Here is an 18,338-nt window from a genome sequence, read left to right as displayed (position 1 = left end):
GTTTGTGGGAGGGTGTCTCTCCCCAAATCCCTCTCTACTCCTTGCTAAATTCCCTCCCATTTAGGAGTAAGTATTCTCCAGTTCCTTTCAGTTTCCCTGATCCCGCCCACATTTGGTACTAAGTAGTAAAGTTACAGGTGCAGATCTCCCCATAAAAAAGAGAGGAGAGGTTGTGACTTTTTTTTTTGCAGAGTTTTATATAGCGTGAACTTGACCCTAATCGGGTATCAGAGCGCTTTACATAGCACCAGTTGTGTTACATGAGGACACATTCATTTGTGTTAGGCACGTGTTCAGCGTCATTGCCGAGACTCGAACCCAGTTCGTCCGATTCAAGGTGGTAAACACTGCACACAGGTCTGTTGGAAGAAAACTCCAGATACACATGTGACGCCAGTGGGCACAGCTGGGTCCTTCGAGCCAGCAGGGATACCTGGCCAGGCCTCGGTGCTGCCACTGTGGTTATTCTGCAGTTATGAGGGCAGCAGCTACTCAGATGGGAAGGGAGGTCAGGAATAGCCAAGAAGAGGCCCTTGAGGGCCCAATTCACAAAGGTAAAGTTAGATCAAAAGTCTAACTTAGACCAAAGGTCCAACTTTACTACTTTTTGGTATTCACAAGGTAAGTTACTAGTAGTAATTTTACTAGTACTAACTTTACTACTAGTAACTTTGCTATTAGTAAGTTTACTAGGAGTAAAGTTACAAGTAGAAACTTACCTTTGTGAATACCGAAAAGTAGTAAAGTGAGACTTTTGGTCCAATATTACTTTTGTGAATTGGGCCCTTGTTTCATAGCCTGAAGACCTCCCAGCCGGTTGGATGGAGGCCTCTGGGGGCCTTCTCTTTCTTTGGCATCGCCTGGTTTGACTGGTTCATGTTGCACCCAGCCTGTCACAGATTGTCTTTCCTGCTGTGCACATGCTCTACGCAGGCCACATGACTTCTATAAATCATCCCCTGCCTATGGAATATATGACGTTACAACACAAACAATTAAAACACATGCCTTTACAACGTGGTTTTAACATTGCAACTACCATTAAAATGCATGATTTTACAACGCATGACATTACAACGCATTTTAAGAAACTTTCATTACAACGCCTACCATTACAACACATAATACTTTTAGGGCAACAGAGGGGTAAGTGTTGGATATCGTAGGGTTAAAAATTACTATTCCCACTCCAAAGAGTGCAACATTAGGGATAGTGTAGGGGTAAAAATACTATCCCCATGTAACCCAAAACCCATGTTCACTCTAAAAAAAAAATCCCCATTACTGACATTATAATGCGTTGTAATGGCATGTGATGTAATGGGATGCATTGTAATGGTATGCATTGTAATGGCATGCGTTGTAGTGACATGCGTTGTAATTGCATGCGCTGTAATGGCATGCGATGTAAAGGCATTTGGGTTGTAACAGCTGCATTTCAAAGGTAGTGCGTTGTAATGACTGCGTTGTAATGCTTATTTCCCCTGCCTATGCCCCCCTATAAGGTTGCGCAGACCTCACCAGCCACCCAGAGAGTCTTTCATCTGCCAGTAGAGGGCGCGCTGGCGGGAGCCACATATTCTTGGCATCAGCCCTGGGTGTGGACATGCCTCACTGGAAGTGATGCAAACATGCTGCGCGTACAGGAAACCAGGCGTCATGGTGTGCATTGTGAGCAGTGCAACACGACAAACAATGTTAGGAAAAGGGAAATCAAAGCATTAGTAAATCAAGTGATTCCTCCCTCCTGGTGAGTGAACACTGAACTCGCACCGGTGAACCAACTAGCCACTGGGACTAGTGAATGAACTGTAACCCTCCAAGGGCCCACGATACGGCACCTGTATGCCGTATCGTGGGCCATGCTGTACCTGTTCTGCGTGAGAAAGAAACTTGCACTGCTGTTGCGTGTTCCATGCCTGTTATGTGTGGGAGGGAAGCTTGCACTGCTGTAGCATGTTCTAGTCCTGTTGTGTGTGTAAAGGAGGCTTGCAATGCTATTGCATGTGCTGTACATGTTTTGCCTATGTGGGTGAAGCACGCATTGCTGCATGTGACATATCTGATCTGTGTTAGGAAGGATGCAGTGCTCCCGACCACGTGGAACAACTCCTTAATGTGTTACTGAAATGTGAAAAAACGTTTTAGCTCAGAAAAAATCTATTGACTTTTACAATGTTTGTTTAATTTCCTGTTGTATGGGTTTCACACCTTACCTAAAGGACCTGAAGGCTTTTTCTACATTTTGTTCTGACCCTCTTGAGGCACAGTACTTTATCTGGGACCCCCTGCAGCTCAGGAGAGCACTGACTATCTCCGGAGACTTTCCGCAGTGGTCCCTTCCTGGGGTCCAACACTCTGGCAGCCGCCAGAACACCACAGATATTGAAACTCAGCGTTTTTGCAGTAGCTGCACCATTGAGCTGTGGATGGCAGGACAATCAGGGCCGCCAAACATTTTGAGAGAGGGCTCACCACTTGTTGTTTCTTTGCACATTTTGCAAGGGGCTCACCACTACTTGTTAATTCACACATCCTGTAAGGCGGCTCACCACTTCGTGTTACTTAATGCATTTTGTAAGAGACTCACCACTTCTGGTTACTTAGTGCATTTTGTAAGGGACTCACCACTTCTTGTGACTTAGTGCATTTTGTAAGGGACTCACCACTTCTGGTTACTTAGTGCATTTTGTAAGGGACTCACCACTTCTTGTTACTTAATGCATTTTGTAAGAGACTCACCACTTCGTGTTACTTAGTGCATTTTGTAAGAGACTCACCACTTCGTGTTACTTAGTGCATTTTGTAAGAGACTCACCACTTCGTGTTACTTAGTGCATTTTGTAAGGGACTCACCACTTCTGGTTACTTAGTGCATGCTGTAAGGGACTCACCACTTCTGGTTACTTAGTGCATTTTGTAAGGGACTCACAACTTCTTGTTACTTAGTGCATTTTGTAAGGGACTTACCACTTCTTGTTACTTAGTGCATTTTGTAAGGGACTCACCACTTCTGGTTACTTAGTGCATTTTGTAAGGGACTCACCACTTCTGGTTACTTAGTGCATTTTGTAAGGGACTCACCACTTCTGGTTACTAAGTGCATTTTGTAAGGGACTCATCCCTTCTTGTTACTTAGTGCATTTTGTAAGGGGCTCACCACTTCTTGTTACTTAGTGCATTTTGTAAGGGACTCACCACTTCTGGTTACTAAGTGCATTTTGTAAGGGACTCATCCCTTCTTGTTACTTAGTGCATTTTGTAAGGGACTCACCACTTCTGGTTACTAAGTGCATTTTGTAAGGGACTCATCCCTTCTTGTTACTTAGTGCAATTTGTAAGGGACTAACCACTTCTTGTTACTTAGTGCATTTTGTAAGGGGCTAACCACTTCTGGTAACTTAGCGCATTTTGTAAGGGACTCACCACTTCTTGTTAGTTAGTGCATTTTGTAAGGGACTCACCACTTCTTGTTAGTTAGTGCATTTTGTAAGGGGCTCACCACTTCTGGTTACTTAGTGCATTTTGGAAGGGACTCACCATTTCTTTTTTACATAGTGCATTTTGTAGGGGGCTCACCACTTCTGGTTACTTAGTGCATTTTGTAAGGGGCTAACCACTTCTGGTAACTTAGCGCATTTTGTAAGGGACTCACCACTTCTTGTTAGTTAGTGCATTTTGTAAGGGGCTCACCACTTCTGGTTACTTAGTGCATTTTGGAAGGGACTCACCATTTCTTTTTTACATAGTGCATTTTGTAGGGGGCTCACTGTAGGAAGGTAGATCCCTGACTATGGTTGCCCCCAACTTTTTGCCTGGTGTTTTGCTGGTTTTCTGACTTAGTTGACCCTGGGGCCCTGCTATTCAGGACCCCAGGCCTACTGCTCTCTCGGTAAAATGGATTCCATGTACCTTAGGTACATATCTAATTGGATACTGAGTCACCTTATCAGTCCCTGTACAGTGTACCTTAGGTACCCAGGGCATAGGTGTACCCAGGGCCTACCAGGGGCTGAAGCATGTATTATGCCACCCCTGGCCGGCCATCCAAATCTGACACAACTGGCTGCTTGACAGCTGGGGCAAAGTGGTGTAACCACCCTTTGCTTTAGATATAGTATTCCTATATCTAACCCTAAAATGGACACATATATTCCTATCAGTCACTCCTATGGCAGGCCTTAACAATCCTGAAGGCAGAGTGCTTGGAATAATGTGAAATGGTGCTCTGGCATGAGCTGAGCCCGTCTGCAGCTTGTGGAACCAAGTCCTAATAGCTGTTCCATGATAACGCATACCATATACTCTTGAGTGCATTATAATCCTCGCCGTTATATGCCAATTCTGGTATCGCTTTATCAAAACATGTCGAGTAAGGTGTTATACGAATTGGAATACTAACCCCTCGCCAATTCTGGCGACGGGGTTAGCATTCCACCCTTCTAGAGGGACACGACATGTTGGTAACCTGTAACCCCGGTTAAAGTCAGACATAGCCTCAGCTCCACAAGATGGATGCTGCCACCGAGACACAAGTCTGCCCTCCTGTTGCTGGGAGTCCTCCCAGAGCAGGAGGCAAGGACAAAGGGTTTCCTGCCAGGGGCGGTGCCAGCACCGTCCCAGACAGGATTTTGTGTATCCTAGGTAGGCAGGGCTTTAGAGGAAGGTGACTGCAAGCGGCACCCCGGTGCTCCCTATGCATAGGCCGGCTTGAACCAGTTCCAGGGGCACACCAGCCCCTGAGCTGGGGAAAAGCCCGCCAAAGGAGAGGGGTGTAACCACCCCCCTCCTAGTCCCACACATAGGGCAGGACTTAGTCGCGTGCCAGCCCCCTTTTGCAGGATAAAGGTAGGAGCAGGCCCCCTTCCAAATTAGATCAATCTTTGAATCCTGAACCGACTTTCTATGAGAGGAACTCAAGACTCTTCCTAATATTTCTCCCTTGTGACTAAGGAGTAGTCACCCTGCAGCAGCAGGCACCAACCAAGCATCGCGGTCTGCTGTAAGTCTTTCCTCCGGATCAAGACTGCCCAGCTCGACGAGAACCGGCTTCCCTGGCACCTCTGACCTCAACCTACATCTTCAGCCCAGCTGAGACCCGTGGGTGCGACGAGACCTCGAGGGACCGGCCATCATCAAGACTGCACGACGCTTGTCCAGCACGACCACCGAGTGACCCTCGACTGAGTGCTTTGGGGTAAGAGAAGCCCCGACCCTGAGCAGCTCCAGCACCGAAGTTCAGCCCCCCTGCATCCACGAGATCTGCGCGGGGCCCTTCTGCTCTTTGCTGCTCACCGCGTTGTCCAGGTCACTTGCCCGTTGGCTAGTGGCCCTCTGACGACGAACTTCGACGACAAACACCGCTGGTCTGGTTGCTCCAGACTGGCCTTTGCTCCCCTCCAACAGAGGAGCACCCCGGACCCTCCTGGTCCACTCCAGACGCCATTTTAAGTCCACCGCGTGGGCTTGCATTTGCCAAGACTTGTTGCCCCAATCCTGGGTCCAGCGACGTCGACAGCAGATATCTTCGTGGGACAGCTCGCACCTCCATCCTGGTCGCCGACAACGCCTCCTGGTCCGAGAGACTGCAGAGCCCAGCAGCGCCCACTCACCTGGTCGAGGTGACTTCGTCCGGTGCCATCCTGGTGCCCACCTAAATCACTGGCTAGTGATTCAGAACTTGGTCCCCTCTGCTTACAGGTCTTCTTCTCCCTGATCCAGGTTTGGATCACCACAAACTTCTTCACTGGCCGCCTGCCAGCAACTTCTTTCTTCAGGCTCCTGGTTCGTCAACGAAGGTTTCCGACGTCACTTGAACCCTATGCAGCCGCAGCCCCTGGGCTAGGTAAACCGAGTACTCCGGTGCTCCAGCGTAGTCCAACACTCTAAGTGTCCGGATCCACTTTCGTTTTCGACCTACCTAGTCGGGTTCGCCCGAGAACAGTAACTTTGTCTTTACTAGCCTCCATAGACTTTTTCCCGCCTTACGCGTGAGAGTTTCCACTCTGCACACGTCGTCCCTAGGCCTCCTGCTTCTAATCTAAGGGTTCAGCATTGTAGGTCTAGCGTTTCTAAAGCCTATGAGAATAGTACTTACCTGCTAGTAATCTCGCATTCCACTTTTTGCGTATATGGTTTTTCGTGCCCCTCGGGCACTTGTGTAAATTGTGCGACTTTAAGTATTTTCGTAAGAGTTTTGTTGTGTGCTTAGCTACAACAAGCAAACAAAGTGGCAGGTATTTGCTTTACCATTCTTAAATGGTTACGCAAAATAGTCTGGATGTTGCCACCCACTACCCAGAAGACCGTGGTCAATGCCTTAGTGACATCTCGGCTTGATTACGGTAACATCTTATACCTGGGTTCAAACAAGGCAGTGATAAAGCGTCTACAATTAGTGCAGAACGCTGCGGCCAGACTGCTCTGCAAAATCCCTAGATCCGCTAGGATCACCAAACATCTTAGGGAATTGCATTGGCTTAAGGTTGAAAATCGTATTCGTTTCAAGGCCTTGAGTTATTTATTTAAAATCAAAGCTGGCACGGCCCCCAAATATCTACAGGCACTTGCTAAACCCTACCTCCCAAATCGTAGTCTTCGTTCAGGCACAGCGGCAAACTTTGTGGTACCAAGGTTTAAACGGGCCAGAATAGGCGGGAGATCTTTTTCCTACTTGGGCCCGACGTTGTGGAACTCACTGCCTATTCATATACGCAAGGAGGAAAGCTACATGAATTTCAGAAAAAATGTAAAAACATGGTTATTCAATAAATAAATGCTTTGACTGTTCTCTCTCCAGTGATATCGTGTTCATGCTGTTCTGGCGCCGGGAAACCCTTTGTGGGTAGCTGTGCGCCTTACAAGTGCTATAAAATAAATAAATAAAATAAATAAATTAGCTCCCTGTCTCATAAAGAGCCAGGGTAGTCTTGTTAGAATTAAACATACATTTATTTTCATAACAACTTGTGTGGTGTCCTTTCACTTGGTGTTCAAGGGGTAATGTGATGGTAAAACAGCTGGCTTAACACGCCCTCTAGAGTCTTAGCCTTAGACTGCTCGTATCCATGCTACTAGGATAGCTGGTCTATAAGGTTGACTTACAACCAATCATCAATAAGGGTTGTCTGGACTGATACATAGTGATCACTAGAATAGTGAGCACTGCATATCAGGCCAACTTCTCACACTCACCACTTCTGTTTACTTAGTGCATTTTGTAAGGGGCTCACCACTTCTGGTTACTTAGTGCATTTTGTAAGGGACTCAACACTTCTTGTTACTTAGTGCATTTTGTAGGGGGCTCACCACTTCTGGTTACTTAGTGCATTTTGTAAGGGGCTCACCACTTCTGGTTACTTAATGCATTTTGTAAGAGACGCGCCACTTCTTGTTACTTAGTGCATTTTGGAAGGGACTCACCATTTCTTTTTTACATAGTGCATTTTGTAGGGGGCTCACCACTTCTGGTTACTTAGTGCATTTGTAAGGGGCTAACCACTTCTGGTAACTTAGCGCATTTTGTAAGGGACTCACCACTTCTTGTTAGTTAGTGCATTTTGTAAGGGGCTCACCACTTCTGGTTACTTCGTGCATTTTGGAAGGGACTCACCACTTCTGGTTACTTAGTGCATTTTGTAAGGGGCTCACCACTTCTGGCTACTTAGTGCATTTTGTAAGGGACTCACCACTTCTGGTTACTTAGTGCATTTTGTAAGGGACTCGCCACTTCTAGTTACTTAGTGCATTTTGTAAGGGGCTCACCACTTCTGGTTACTTAGTGCATTTTGTAAGGGACTCACCACTTCTGGTTACTTAGTGCATTTTGTAAGGGACTCGCCACTTCTGGTTACTTAGTGCATTTTGTAAGGGGCTCACCACTTCAGGTTACTTAGTGCATTTTGTAAGGGACTCACCACTTCTGGTTACTTAGTGCATTTTGTAAGGGACTCGCCACTTCTGGTTAGTTAGTGAATTTTGTAAGGGACTCACCACTTCTTGTTACTTAGTGCATTTTGTAAGGGGCTCACCACTTCTGGTTACTTAGTGCATTTTGTAAGGGGCTCACCACTTCAGGTTACTTAGTGCATTTTGTAAGGGACTCACCACTTCTGGTTACTTAGTGCATTTTGTAAGGGACTCACCACTTCTTGTTACTTAATGCATTTGGTAAGGGACTCACCACTTCTTGTTCCTTAGTGCATTTTGTAAAGGGCTCACCACTTCTTGTTACTTAGTGCATTTTGTAAGGGACTCACCACTTCTGGTTACTTAGTGCATTTTGTAAGGGACTCACCACTTCTGGTTACTTAGTGCATTTTGTAAGGGGCTCACCACTTCAGGTTACTTAGTGCATTTTGTAAGGGACTCACCACTTCTGGTTACTTAGTGCATTTTGTAAGGGACTCACCACTTCTGGTTACTTAGTGCATTTTGTAAGGAACTCACCACTTCTGGTTACTTAGTGCATTTTGTAAGGGACTCACCACTTCTTGTTACTTAGTGCATTTTGTAAGGGACTCACCACTTCTTGTTACTTAGTGCATTGTGTAAGGGACTCACCACTTCTGGTTACTTAGTGCATTTTGTAAGGGGCTCACCACTTTAGGTTACTTAGTGCATTTTGTAAGGGACTCACCACTTCTGGTTCCTTAGTGCATTTTGTAAGGGACTCACCACTTCTTGTTACTTAGTGCATTTTGTAAGGGGCTCACCACTTCTGGTTACTTAGTGCATTTTGTAAGGGACTCACCACTTCTGGTTACTTAGTGCATTTTGTAAGGGACTCACCACTTCTTGTTACTTAATGCATTTGGTAAGGGACTCGGCACTTCTTGTTACTTAGTGCATTTTGTAAGGGACTCACCACTTCTTGTTACTTAATGCATTTGGTAAGGGACTCACCACTTCTTGTGACTTAGTGCATTTTGTAAGGGGCTCACCACTTCTTGTTACTTAATGCATTTGGTAAGGGACTCGGCACTTCTTGTTACTTAGTGCATTTTGTAAGGGACTCACCACTTCTTGTTACTTAATGCATTTGGTAAGGGACTCACCACTTCTTGTGACTTAGTGCATTTTGTAAGGGGCTCACCACTTCTGGTTACTTAGTGCATTTTGTAAGGGACTCACCACTTCTGGTTACTTAGTGCATTTTGTAAGGGACTCACCACTTCTTGTTACTTAGTGCATTTTGTAAGGGACTCACCACTTCTTGTTACTTAGTGCATTGTGTAAGGGACTCACCAATTCTGGTTACTTAGTGCATTTTGTAAGGGACTCACCACTTCTGGTTACTTAGTGCATTTTGTAAGGGACTCACCACTTCTGGTTACTTAGTGCATTTTGTAAGGGACTCACCACTTCTTGTTACTTAGTGCATTTTGTAAGGGGCTCACCACTTCTGGTTACTTAGTGCATTTTGTAAGGGGCTCACCACGTCAGGTTACTTAATGCATTTGGTAAGGGACTCACCACTTCTTGTTACTTAGTGCATTTTGTAAGGGGCTCACCACTTCTGGTTACTTAGTGCATTTTGTAATGGGCTCACCACTTCAGGTTACTTAGTGCATTTTGTAAGGGACTCACCACTTCAGGTTACTTAGTGCATTTTGTAAGGGGTTCACCACTTCTTGTTACTTAATGCATTTGGTAAGGGACTCACCACTTCTGGTTACTTAGTGCATTTTGTAAGGGACTCACCACTTCTTGTTACTTAATGCATTTGGTAAGGGACTCACCACTTCTTGTTACTTAGTGCATTTTGTAAGGGGCTCACCACTTCTGATTCAGTTTAGGAGTCCTAAAGTTAGGACTCCTAGATGCCTTCTGTGAATACCGAAAGTCTTAAAGTTAGGATGTTTCTCAGTTTAGTTAGTTTAGTTTGATTCCCACAGGTTTGCGTTATGGCAATTAAGAATATATCAAGTGCCTAGTTTTCTCTGTATGGAACGTTCCAATAGGGTCTGCACAATTAAAGAACATACATTTTTTGAGTTCAGGTCATTGAAAAATATGAGCTCCAAGCTGCGGTGCACATTCAGTTTATTCATAGGGGATTTGTTCTGTACGGTTCATGCTCTCGGTGCGGATTAACCCACCTGAGGTCTAAGCTACAAAGGGACCAGATCACAGAGTGCCCATTACGACTCCAGGAGCCAGGCCTTTTGGTTTTTGACTTCTAAGACAACACTGTCCAGAACAAATTGTGACAGAACACATTAAGCCTTGATAATGCCCCATTACCAGGTTCATGGTCAAAACACGTGTCTTCTGAGAATACCATGTATATGCACGTGTGAAGAAAGGACACAGGCTGTGCAGACAAATCACTGATAAATAAACTAAATGTTCACAATAATCTGAAGCTCACATTTTGCAATGATTTGAACTTGGGATATAAGTGTGTATCATTGTGAGTACCATGTTGCAACATGGGTGTACAGAGAATATCAGTGGATATTTTTAACATTTTGAATTCATAATTAAAATAAACCTTTTAACTTTTCCCTGTACTTTATCATTGGGAGACTCCACAGTCAGGGCAGAGTTCTCCAAATAATTAAGTATAGGGAAAAGTAAAGAAGCTTATTAAACTTGCAAAAGGTTAATAAAAACATTTTAAAGTTAAATCTTATTGTAAATTAAGCTTATCGATTTGTTTTAAATGTAGAACAAAATAAAAAATGCTACAGCACTGTTAAATTCATTTTGAAATACATCTAATTTAGATATATTACATGAAATTAAAAATATAATTTTGCATTAATTCTTATAATTGAGGTATAGAGTTAAACAGTAAAAAATAATTTAATGATATTGTATTAAAATATAATGTTACATTATTTTCCAAATCCAAAAAAGGTAGCTAAAATATTTTATAATACATTAGAAATATGTTTAATTAGATTATATTTATTTTTATTTTTAATTCTTTTAAACCATTTCATTTAATGTAAGATTATTTTCTAATTTGTTTCATTTAAAGCCCCTACCTCCATTATTTACTATGAGAAGGTTTTGCAGTATTAGTGGTGGCCGTTTGCGGTGCTGGACTCACTGCTGCTCCTTTTTTTATTTTTTGGCAGTAGTAATTTACACTCGTAAATTTGGTTCCATCCTCTGCTCGAGTGGGAGGAGATGTGTATGGCGACAATTCTGAATAACTTTACACTTGTTTCTTGTGAATAGCCCAGATTAGTAAAGTTACTCAAAAGTGTAAGAGTAGATTACACGTGTAAATTACTCACAAGTGTATGTTACCGTTGTAAAAAGTAACAAAAGTATCTTACAAGTTTCAGTAACTGGGAGAAGAACAAGCACAGTTGGACCGAAGTACTACAGGGAGTCCTTACCCACACGTTGGGTCATCATGACGTACGGTGCCCACACTGACTCCCTCCTCTGAGAGCTATTGATTAAGTACATATGGAGGAGCTGGCAGCAGCAGTTGTCATCGTAGAAGTGACCGAGGCCGCTTTCTTCATTTGGGAAGTAAATTGAACACCAAGGTGTCTCTCCGGGAGTGAGACGATGTAGAGACGGGAGGGCAATGACCAGGTGCAGTTAGTGATGTGGGAGCAGTAAACATGGGTGTAAATAAGTTTTGTTTTGGACTTTTGGCAGAGTTTTAGCCCGAGGGGCTGGGCGGCTCTCGGGTGGCAAATAGGTGGTAAGAGACAGTCTTTGATTATACCCCCTCCCAGCAAAGCTCAGCTGGTAGATGAAAGAACCTTCTCAAGCCAGCACTACTTCAATTTACCAAATGTGTCTATTTCACCTAAGGTCATGTCTCCTTCTTTCTTTCTGAAAAGAACTATTTTAACCGGATACTTTGGGTTGCTAAGTATTTTTAGTTGCGCTCACCACCGTGGACCAAGCGCCTAGAAGGAGGTTCGCCATAGTGATTATTATGTGCAAAAGCATTGAAAGCAGAGAGTAAAGTGAGGTAAAACATGGTGCTGAGAACCGAGGGCCCTGGAAGTGTGAAAGTGTTGAGAGTGATAGTGGAGAGAGGCTAGAGACATGCACGAGACGTCTAGGAGAAGCTGTGAGCGCCACGAGGCGGGCATGTGGGCGTGAAGCCATCGTGGGAAGACATTAGGGTTCTACGTGAACACAACATATGCCAAGTTAATTTCCAATTAATCTTGACAGATTAATTTAGTGGGCTAAAATTGTGGGTTACTAGCGCTTTCTTTAAAAAACAGTAACCTTTTTTGGGGTATTCTGAGTTAAATTTACCTTTACATATACTTGACCTAAAACCTAGTAGTTTCCTTACACCTTACCTAATCTTAACTCCAACCATTAACCTAAGACTCACTTTAATACTCTAGTTTTAATCCTAACCGTTCTCCCTACCCTAAAGCTAAACTGAACCCTAAACCTATCCCTAACAACCAACACAAACCCTAACCCTTTCCCATAGCCACCCCTAAACCAACCCCACTTGCTAACACAAACCCAAATCTTTCCTATACCCTCCCCCTGAACAGGGAGACATTAAGACAAACCCTGACTCTGTCTCATGCCCTAACCCTAAAACTGCCCTGAGATTAACACAAACTGAACTCACTAGGCCTGTGCCTCACCGGTACACTAACCCTACCCTTCATGTAAGTGATTTACGCATTGCTTTCTGGGAAGGACTTTTCGTATTAACAAGCATTGGTCGTGACAAGGAGTCGAAGCTCACTGTTGTTTGATAAACCAGTGTTGCCTCAGCTGTGGTTCACACATGACTACTCCAGGTGTCAGCAACTAGTTACAGCATTCTGTTGTGTACAACATAAGTATAACCTTATATCACACAAACAATCCCAACTTTAAGACTTTCGGGATTCACAAAAGGCATTTAGTAGTAGTAAAGTTAGGAGTCCTAACTTGACTACCACTATACGCCTTCTGTGAATACCAAAAGTAGTAAGGTTAGGATTTTATCTCAGTTTAGTAGTAGTAAAGTTAGGAGTCCTAACTTTACTATTACTAAATGCCTTCTGTAAATACCAAAAGTAGTAAGTTTAGGATTTTATTTCAGTTTAGAAGTAGTAAAGTTAGGAGTCCTAACTTTACTATTACTAAATGCCTTCTGTAAATACCAAAAGTAGTAAGTTTAGGATTTTTTTTCAGTTTAGAAGTAGTAAAGTTAGGAGTCCTAACTTTACTATTACTAAATGCCTTCTGTAAATACCAAAAGTAGTAAGTTTAGGATTTTATCTCAGATTAGTTCTGTGAATCGTCCCCTCTGATATTGAGCAGAACTGGAATATAGAAGAAGAGGGTTCTATCCAGCGAGGAGTTTTCTATGTCTAATGTCCTCAAAAATCCCAAACTGTGTAACAAATCTTTGAGCTTCCTAGCCCCGCTCCTCGAGATGGGACCACTCTAAGTACACTTTCTGCTTAATTCAGGTAGCCTTAGATGCAGAAGGAAGCACACTTCTAACTATGAGCTTTTAGGATGTGAAGACTGAATTTGTTGATGTCAGCGACATGTACCGGGGTAAACGACGGCTTCCTTTCGAGATACTCAAAGCAACCCTCTGTGGTCCTCAAAACTATGGCTGCATATCCAGTAGAACATGCTTTTTTATGCATTGAAATGAAATGAAATGAAAAAGGGTTCTTGTAAAGGGCATGGCTACCTGGGAGTGTCCCAGCATTGAGTGCAATGGATGGAGTTATTCTGTGACATTCACATTAAGCTTACATTGTGGGGCCAGTTTTCTAAGAGGGGACCCCGACCTGCCCAAACTCACCCCACACTTCAAGCCGAGCTCATGCCACAAGCGTGTCAGAAGCAGACACCTCCGCAGGTCCAAGCATGTTAGCTTCGAAGCCGACCTTCTCATGCACTGTGTACTTACACGGGGTTCCTATACCAGCCGAGGCAGGCAGTGCTTACCAGAGCCCTCACTTCATATACTCCCTCTCGCTCAAATAGTCCATAAAAGACCCTGGCATTTCAGCAAAATCTTCCAGAGATAGGCTTGTGGTATCCTCACCCAGCACATCGTGGTCGGGCCAGGAAGACCTGGCGCAGGAGGCGGGCTGGGGAACGTGAGGCAGGGCAGGGGCGGACTTCTGGAGCGGCGTCGGCATCTGATGGTGGAAGGAAGGTGGCGGCAGCATCTCAATTGACCCGCTGGAGTCCTTCTCCAGCTCCGCCTCTGACGATGAAGGTCCCAGGACGTGGTAGAGGCTGGGCAGACGGATGTCGAAGCGGAGGCCGAACTTGGTGAAGAGCTTGTCGTTCAGCGCATAGAGCTTCTGGGAGATGTCGAACCCGAGGTGGACAGAGAAGAGGCGGGCGATGTACTTCTCACTGGCCAACAGCAGGTAGAGCTTCTTCCGGGGCCAGCTGATGTAGCAGCAGTCTGTCTCCGCGGTGAGGGTGACCTGCGGAGGGAGTAAAGCCCAGTTTATCCAAGAGGTACCATAAGCACGCGGTGTGTCATAATGGGGAAACAACCTTTACAACGCAGTCATTTACTTTGCACTACCTTTACATAGCAGTCATTACATTGCAACATCCTTTACATCACATGTCATTACAACGCAGCCATTACATTGCATGTCGCTACAACGCAGGCATTACATTGCAAGTTGTTACAAAGCATACCATTACAGTGCACAGTACGCTAACACTATCCGACACCCTACTGCTGCACTCACTGGAGTTAGAATACAAATTTTTACCCCTACACTATGTAACACGTTCCCTACTGTTGCACTCTTTGGAGTGGGAATAGTAATTTTTAGCCTCCCACTATCCAACTCTTTCCCTACTGTTGCACTCTCTGGAGTTGGAATAGTAATTTTTACCCCTACGCTATCCAATGCTTTCCCTACTGTTGCACTCTCTGGAGTTGGAATAGTAATTTTTACCCCTACGCTATCCAACACTTTCTCTACTGTTGCACTCCCTGGAGTTGGAATAGTAATTGTTACCCCTATGCTATCCAACGCTTTCCCTACTGTTGCACTCACTGGAGTGGGAATAGTAATTTTTACCCCTACGCTATCCAACGCTTTCCCTACTGTTGCACTCTCTGGAGTTGGAATAGTAATTGTTACCCCTACGCTATCCAATGCTTTCCCTACTGTTGCACTCTCTGGAGTTAGAATAGTAATTGTTACCCCTACGCTATCCAACGCTTTCCCTACTGTTGCACTTTCTGAAATTGGAATAGTAATTTTTACCCCTACGCTATCCAACGCTTTCCCTACTGTTGCACTCACTGGAGTGGGAATAGTAATTTTTACCCCTACGCTATCCAACGCTTTCCCTACTGTTGCACTCACTGGAGTGGGAATAGTAATTTTTACCCCTACACTATCCAACGCTTTCCCTACTGTTGCATTCTCTGGAGTGGGAATAGTAATTGTTACCCCTACGCTATCCAACACTTTCCCTACTGTTGCATTCTCTGGAGTGGGAATAGTAATTGTTACCCCTACGCTATCCAACGCTTTCCCTACTGTTGCATTCTCTGGAGTGGGAATAGTAATTGTTACCCCTACGCTATCCAACGCTTTCCCTACTGTTGCATTCGCTGGAGTTAGAATAGTAATTGTTACCCCTATGCTATCCAACGCTTTCCCTACTGTTGCAGTCTCTGGAGTTGGAATAGTAATTGTTACCCCTACGCTATCCAACGCTTTCCCTACTGTTGCACTCTCTGGAGTTGGAATAGTAATTGCTACCCCTACGCTATCCAATGCTTTCCCTACTGTTGCACTCTCTGGAGTTGGAATAGTAATTATTACCCCTACGCTATCCAACGCTTTCCCTACTGTTGCACTCACTGGAGTGGGAATAGTAATTTTTACCCCTACGCTATACAACGCTTTCCCTACTGTTGCACTCACTGGAGTGGGAATAGTAATTTATACCCCTACACTATCCAACGCTTTCCCTACTGTTGCATTCTCTGGAGTGGGAATAGTAATTGTTACCCCTACGCTATTCAACGCTTTCCGTACTGTTGCATTCTCTGGAGTGGGATTAGTAATTGTTACCCCTACGCAATCCAACGCTTTCCCTACTGTTGCATTCTATGGAGTGGGAATAGTAATTGTTACCCCTCCGCTATCCAATGCTTTCCCTACTGTTGCACTCACTGGAGTGGGAATAGTAATGTATACCCCTACACTATCCAACGCTTTCCCTACTGTTGCACTCTCTGGAGTTGGAATAGTAATTGTTACCCCTACGCTATCCAACGCTTTCCCTACTGTTGCACTCACTGGAATGGGAATAGTAATTTTTACTGCTACGCTATCCAACGCTTTCCCGACTGTTGCACTCTCTGGAGTTGGAATAGTAATTGTTACCCCTACGCTATCCAACACTTTCCCTACTGTTGCACTCACTGGAGTGGGAATAGTAATTTTTACCCCTACGCTATCCAACGCTTTCCCTACTGTTGCATTCTCTGGAGTGGGAATAGTAATTGTTACCCCTACGCTATCCAACGCTTTCCCTACTGTTGCACTCTCTGGAGTTGGAATAGTAATTGTTACCCCTACGCTATCCAACGCTTTCCCTACTGTTGCACTATCTGGAGTGGGAATAGTAATTTTTACCCCTACGCTATCCAACACTTTCCCTACAGTTGCACTCTCTGGAGTTGGAATAGTAATTGTTACCGCTACGCTATCCAACGCTTTCCCTACTGTTGCATTCTCTGGAGTGGGAATAGTAATTGTTACCCCTACGCTATCCAACGCTTTCCCTACTGTTGCACTCTCTGGAGTTGGAATAGTAATTGTTACCCCTACGCTATCCAACGCTTTCCCTACTGATGCACTCTCTGGAGTGGGAATAGTAATTTTTACCCCTACGCTATCCAACGCTTTCCCTACTGTTGCACTCTCTGGAGTTGGAATAGTAATTGTTACCCCTACGCTATCCAACACTTTCCCTACTGTTGCACTCGCTGGAGTTAGAATAGTAATTATTGCCCCTACGCTATCCAACGCTTTCCCTACTGTTGCACTCACTGGGTTAGAATAGTAATATTTTACCCCTACGCTATCCAACGCTTTCCCTGCTGTTGCACTCACTGGGGTTAGAATAGTAATTGTTTACCCCTACGCTATGTAACACATACTCTACTGTTGCCCTCACTGGGGTTAGAATAGTAAGTATTACCCCTACGCTATCCAACGCTTTCCCTACTATTGCACTCACTGGGGTTAGAATAGTAAGAATTACCCCTACGCTATCCAACGCTTTCCCTACTGTTGCACTCACTGGGGTTAGAATAGTAAGTATTACCCCTACGCTATCCAACGCTTTCCCTACTGTTGCACTCACTGGGGTTAGAATAGTAATTTTTTACCCCTACGCTATGTAACACATACTCTACTGTTGCACTCACTGGGGTTAGAATAGTAAGTATTACCCCTACGCTATCCAACGCTTTCCCTACTGTTGCACTCACTGGGGTTAGAATAGTAAGTATTACCCCTACGCTATCCAGCGCTTTCCCTACTGTTGCACTCACTGGGGTTAGAATAGTAAGTATTACCCCTACGCTATCCAACGCTTTCCCTACTGTTGCACTCACTGGGGTTAGAATAGTAAGTATTACCCCTACGCTATCTAACACTTTCCCTACTGTTGCACTCACTGGGGTTAGAATAGTAATTTTTTACCCCTACGCTATGTAACACATACTCTACTGTTGTACTCACTGGGGTTAGAATATTAAGTATTACCCCTACACTATCCAACGCTTTCCCTACTGTTGCACTCACTGGGGTTAGAATAGTAATTATTACCCCTACGCTATCCAACGCTTTCCCTACTGTTGCACTCACTGGGGTTAGAATAGTAATATTTTACCCCTACGCTATCCAACGCTTTCCCTGCTGTTGCACTCACTGGGGTTAGAATAGTAATTGTTTACCCCTACGCTATGTAACACATACTCTACTGTTGCACTCACTGGGGTTAGAACAGTAAGTATTACCCCTACGCTATCCAACGCTTTCCCTACTGTTGCACTCACTGGGGTTAGAATAGTCATTTTTTTACCCCTACGCTATGTAACACATACTCTACTGTTGCCCTCACTGGGGTTAGAATAGTAAGTATTACCCCTACGCTATCCAACGCTTTCCCTACTGTTGCACTCACTGGGGTTAGAATAGTAAGAATTACCCCTACGCTATCCAACGCTTTCCCTACTGTTGCACTCACTGGGGTTAGAATAGTAATTATTACCCCTACGCTATTGCAAAAATACAAGTTTTTCACACTGGCCTGAGGTTGAGCATCTGCAGTCTGCTTTGGGGACAACACCTCTGGAGAGTGAAACTCAGGCTCAT

At 44.5% G+C, this 18,338-nt stretch overlaps 1 protein-coding gene across 1 annotated transcript in view; it reads right to left on the bottom strand.

Annotated features, from left to right (window-relative positions):
- The window catches only part of POPDC2 (popeye domain cAMP effector 2), a 58,589-nt gene that overhangs the window by 3,915 nt on the left and 36,336 nt on the right, over window positions 1-18,338 (bottom strand). Inside the window, exon 3 of the mRNA XM_078655875.1 lies at window positions 13,868-14,399. Coding sequence (XP_078512001.1) covers window positions 13,914-14,399 — 486 coding nt within the window. The 3' untranslated portion in view covers window positions 13,868-13,913. The remainder of the gene's footprint in view (window positions 1-13,867; window positions 14,400-18,338) is intronic.

Source organism: Lissotriton helveticus, chromosome 8, assembly GCF_964261635.1.
Source record: "Lissotriton helveticus chromosome 8, aLisHel1.1, whole genome shotgun sequence".
NCBI lineage: Eukaryota > Metazoa > Chordata > Amphibia > Caudata > Salamandridae > Lissotriton > Lissotriton helveticus.
Note: the sequence above shows the minus strand (reverse complement) of the source record. Positions and strands in the feature narration are given on the sequence as shown.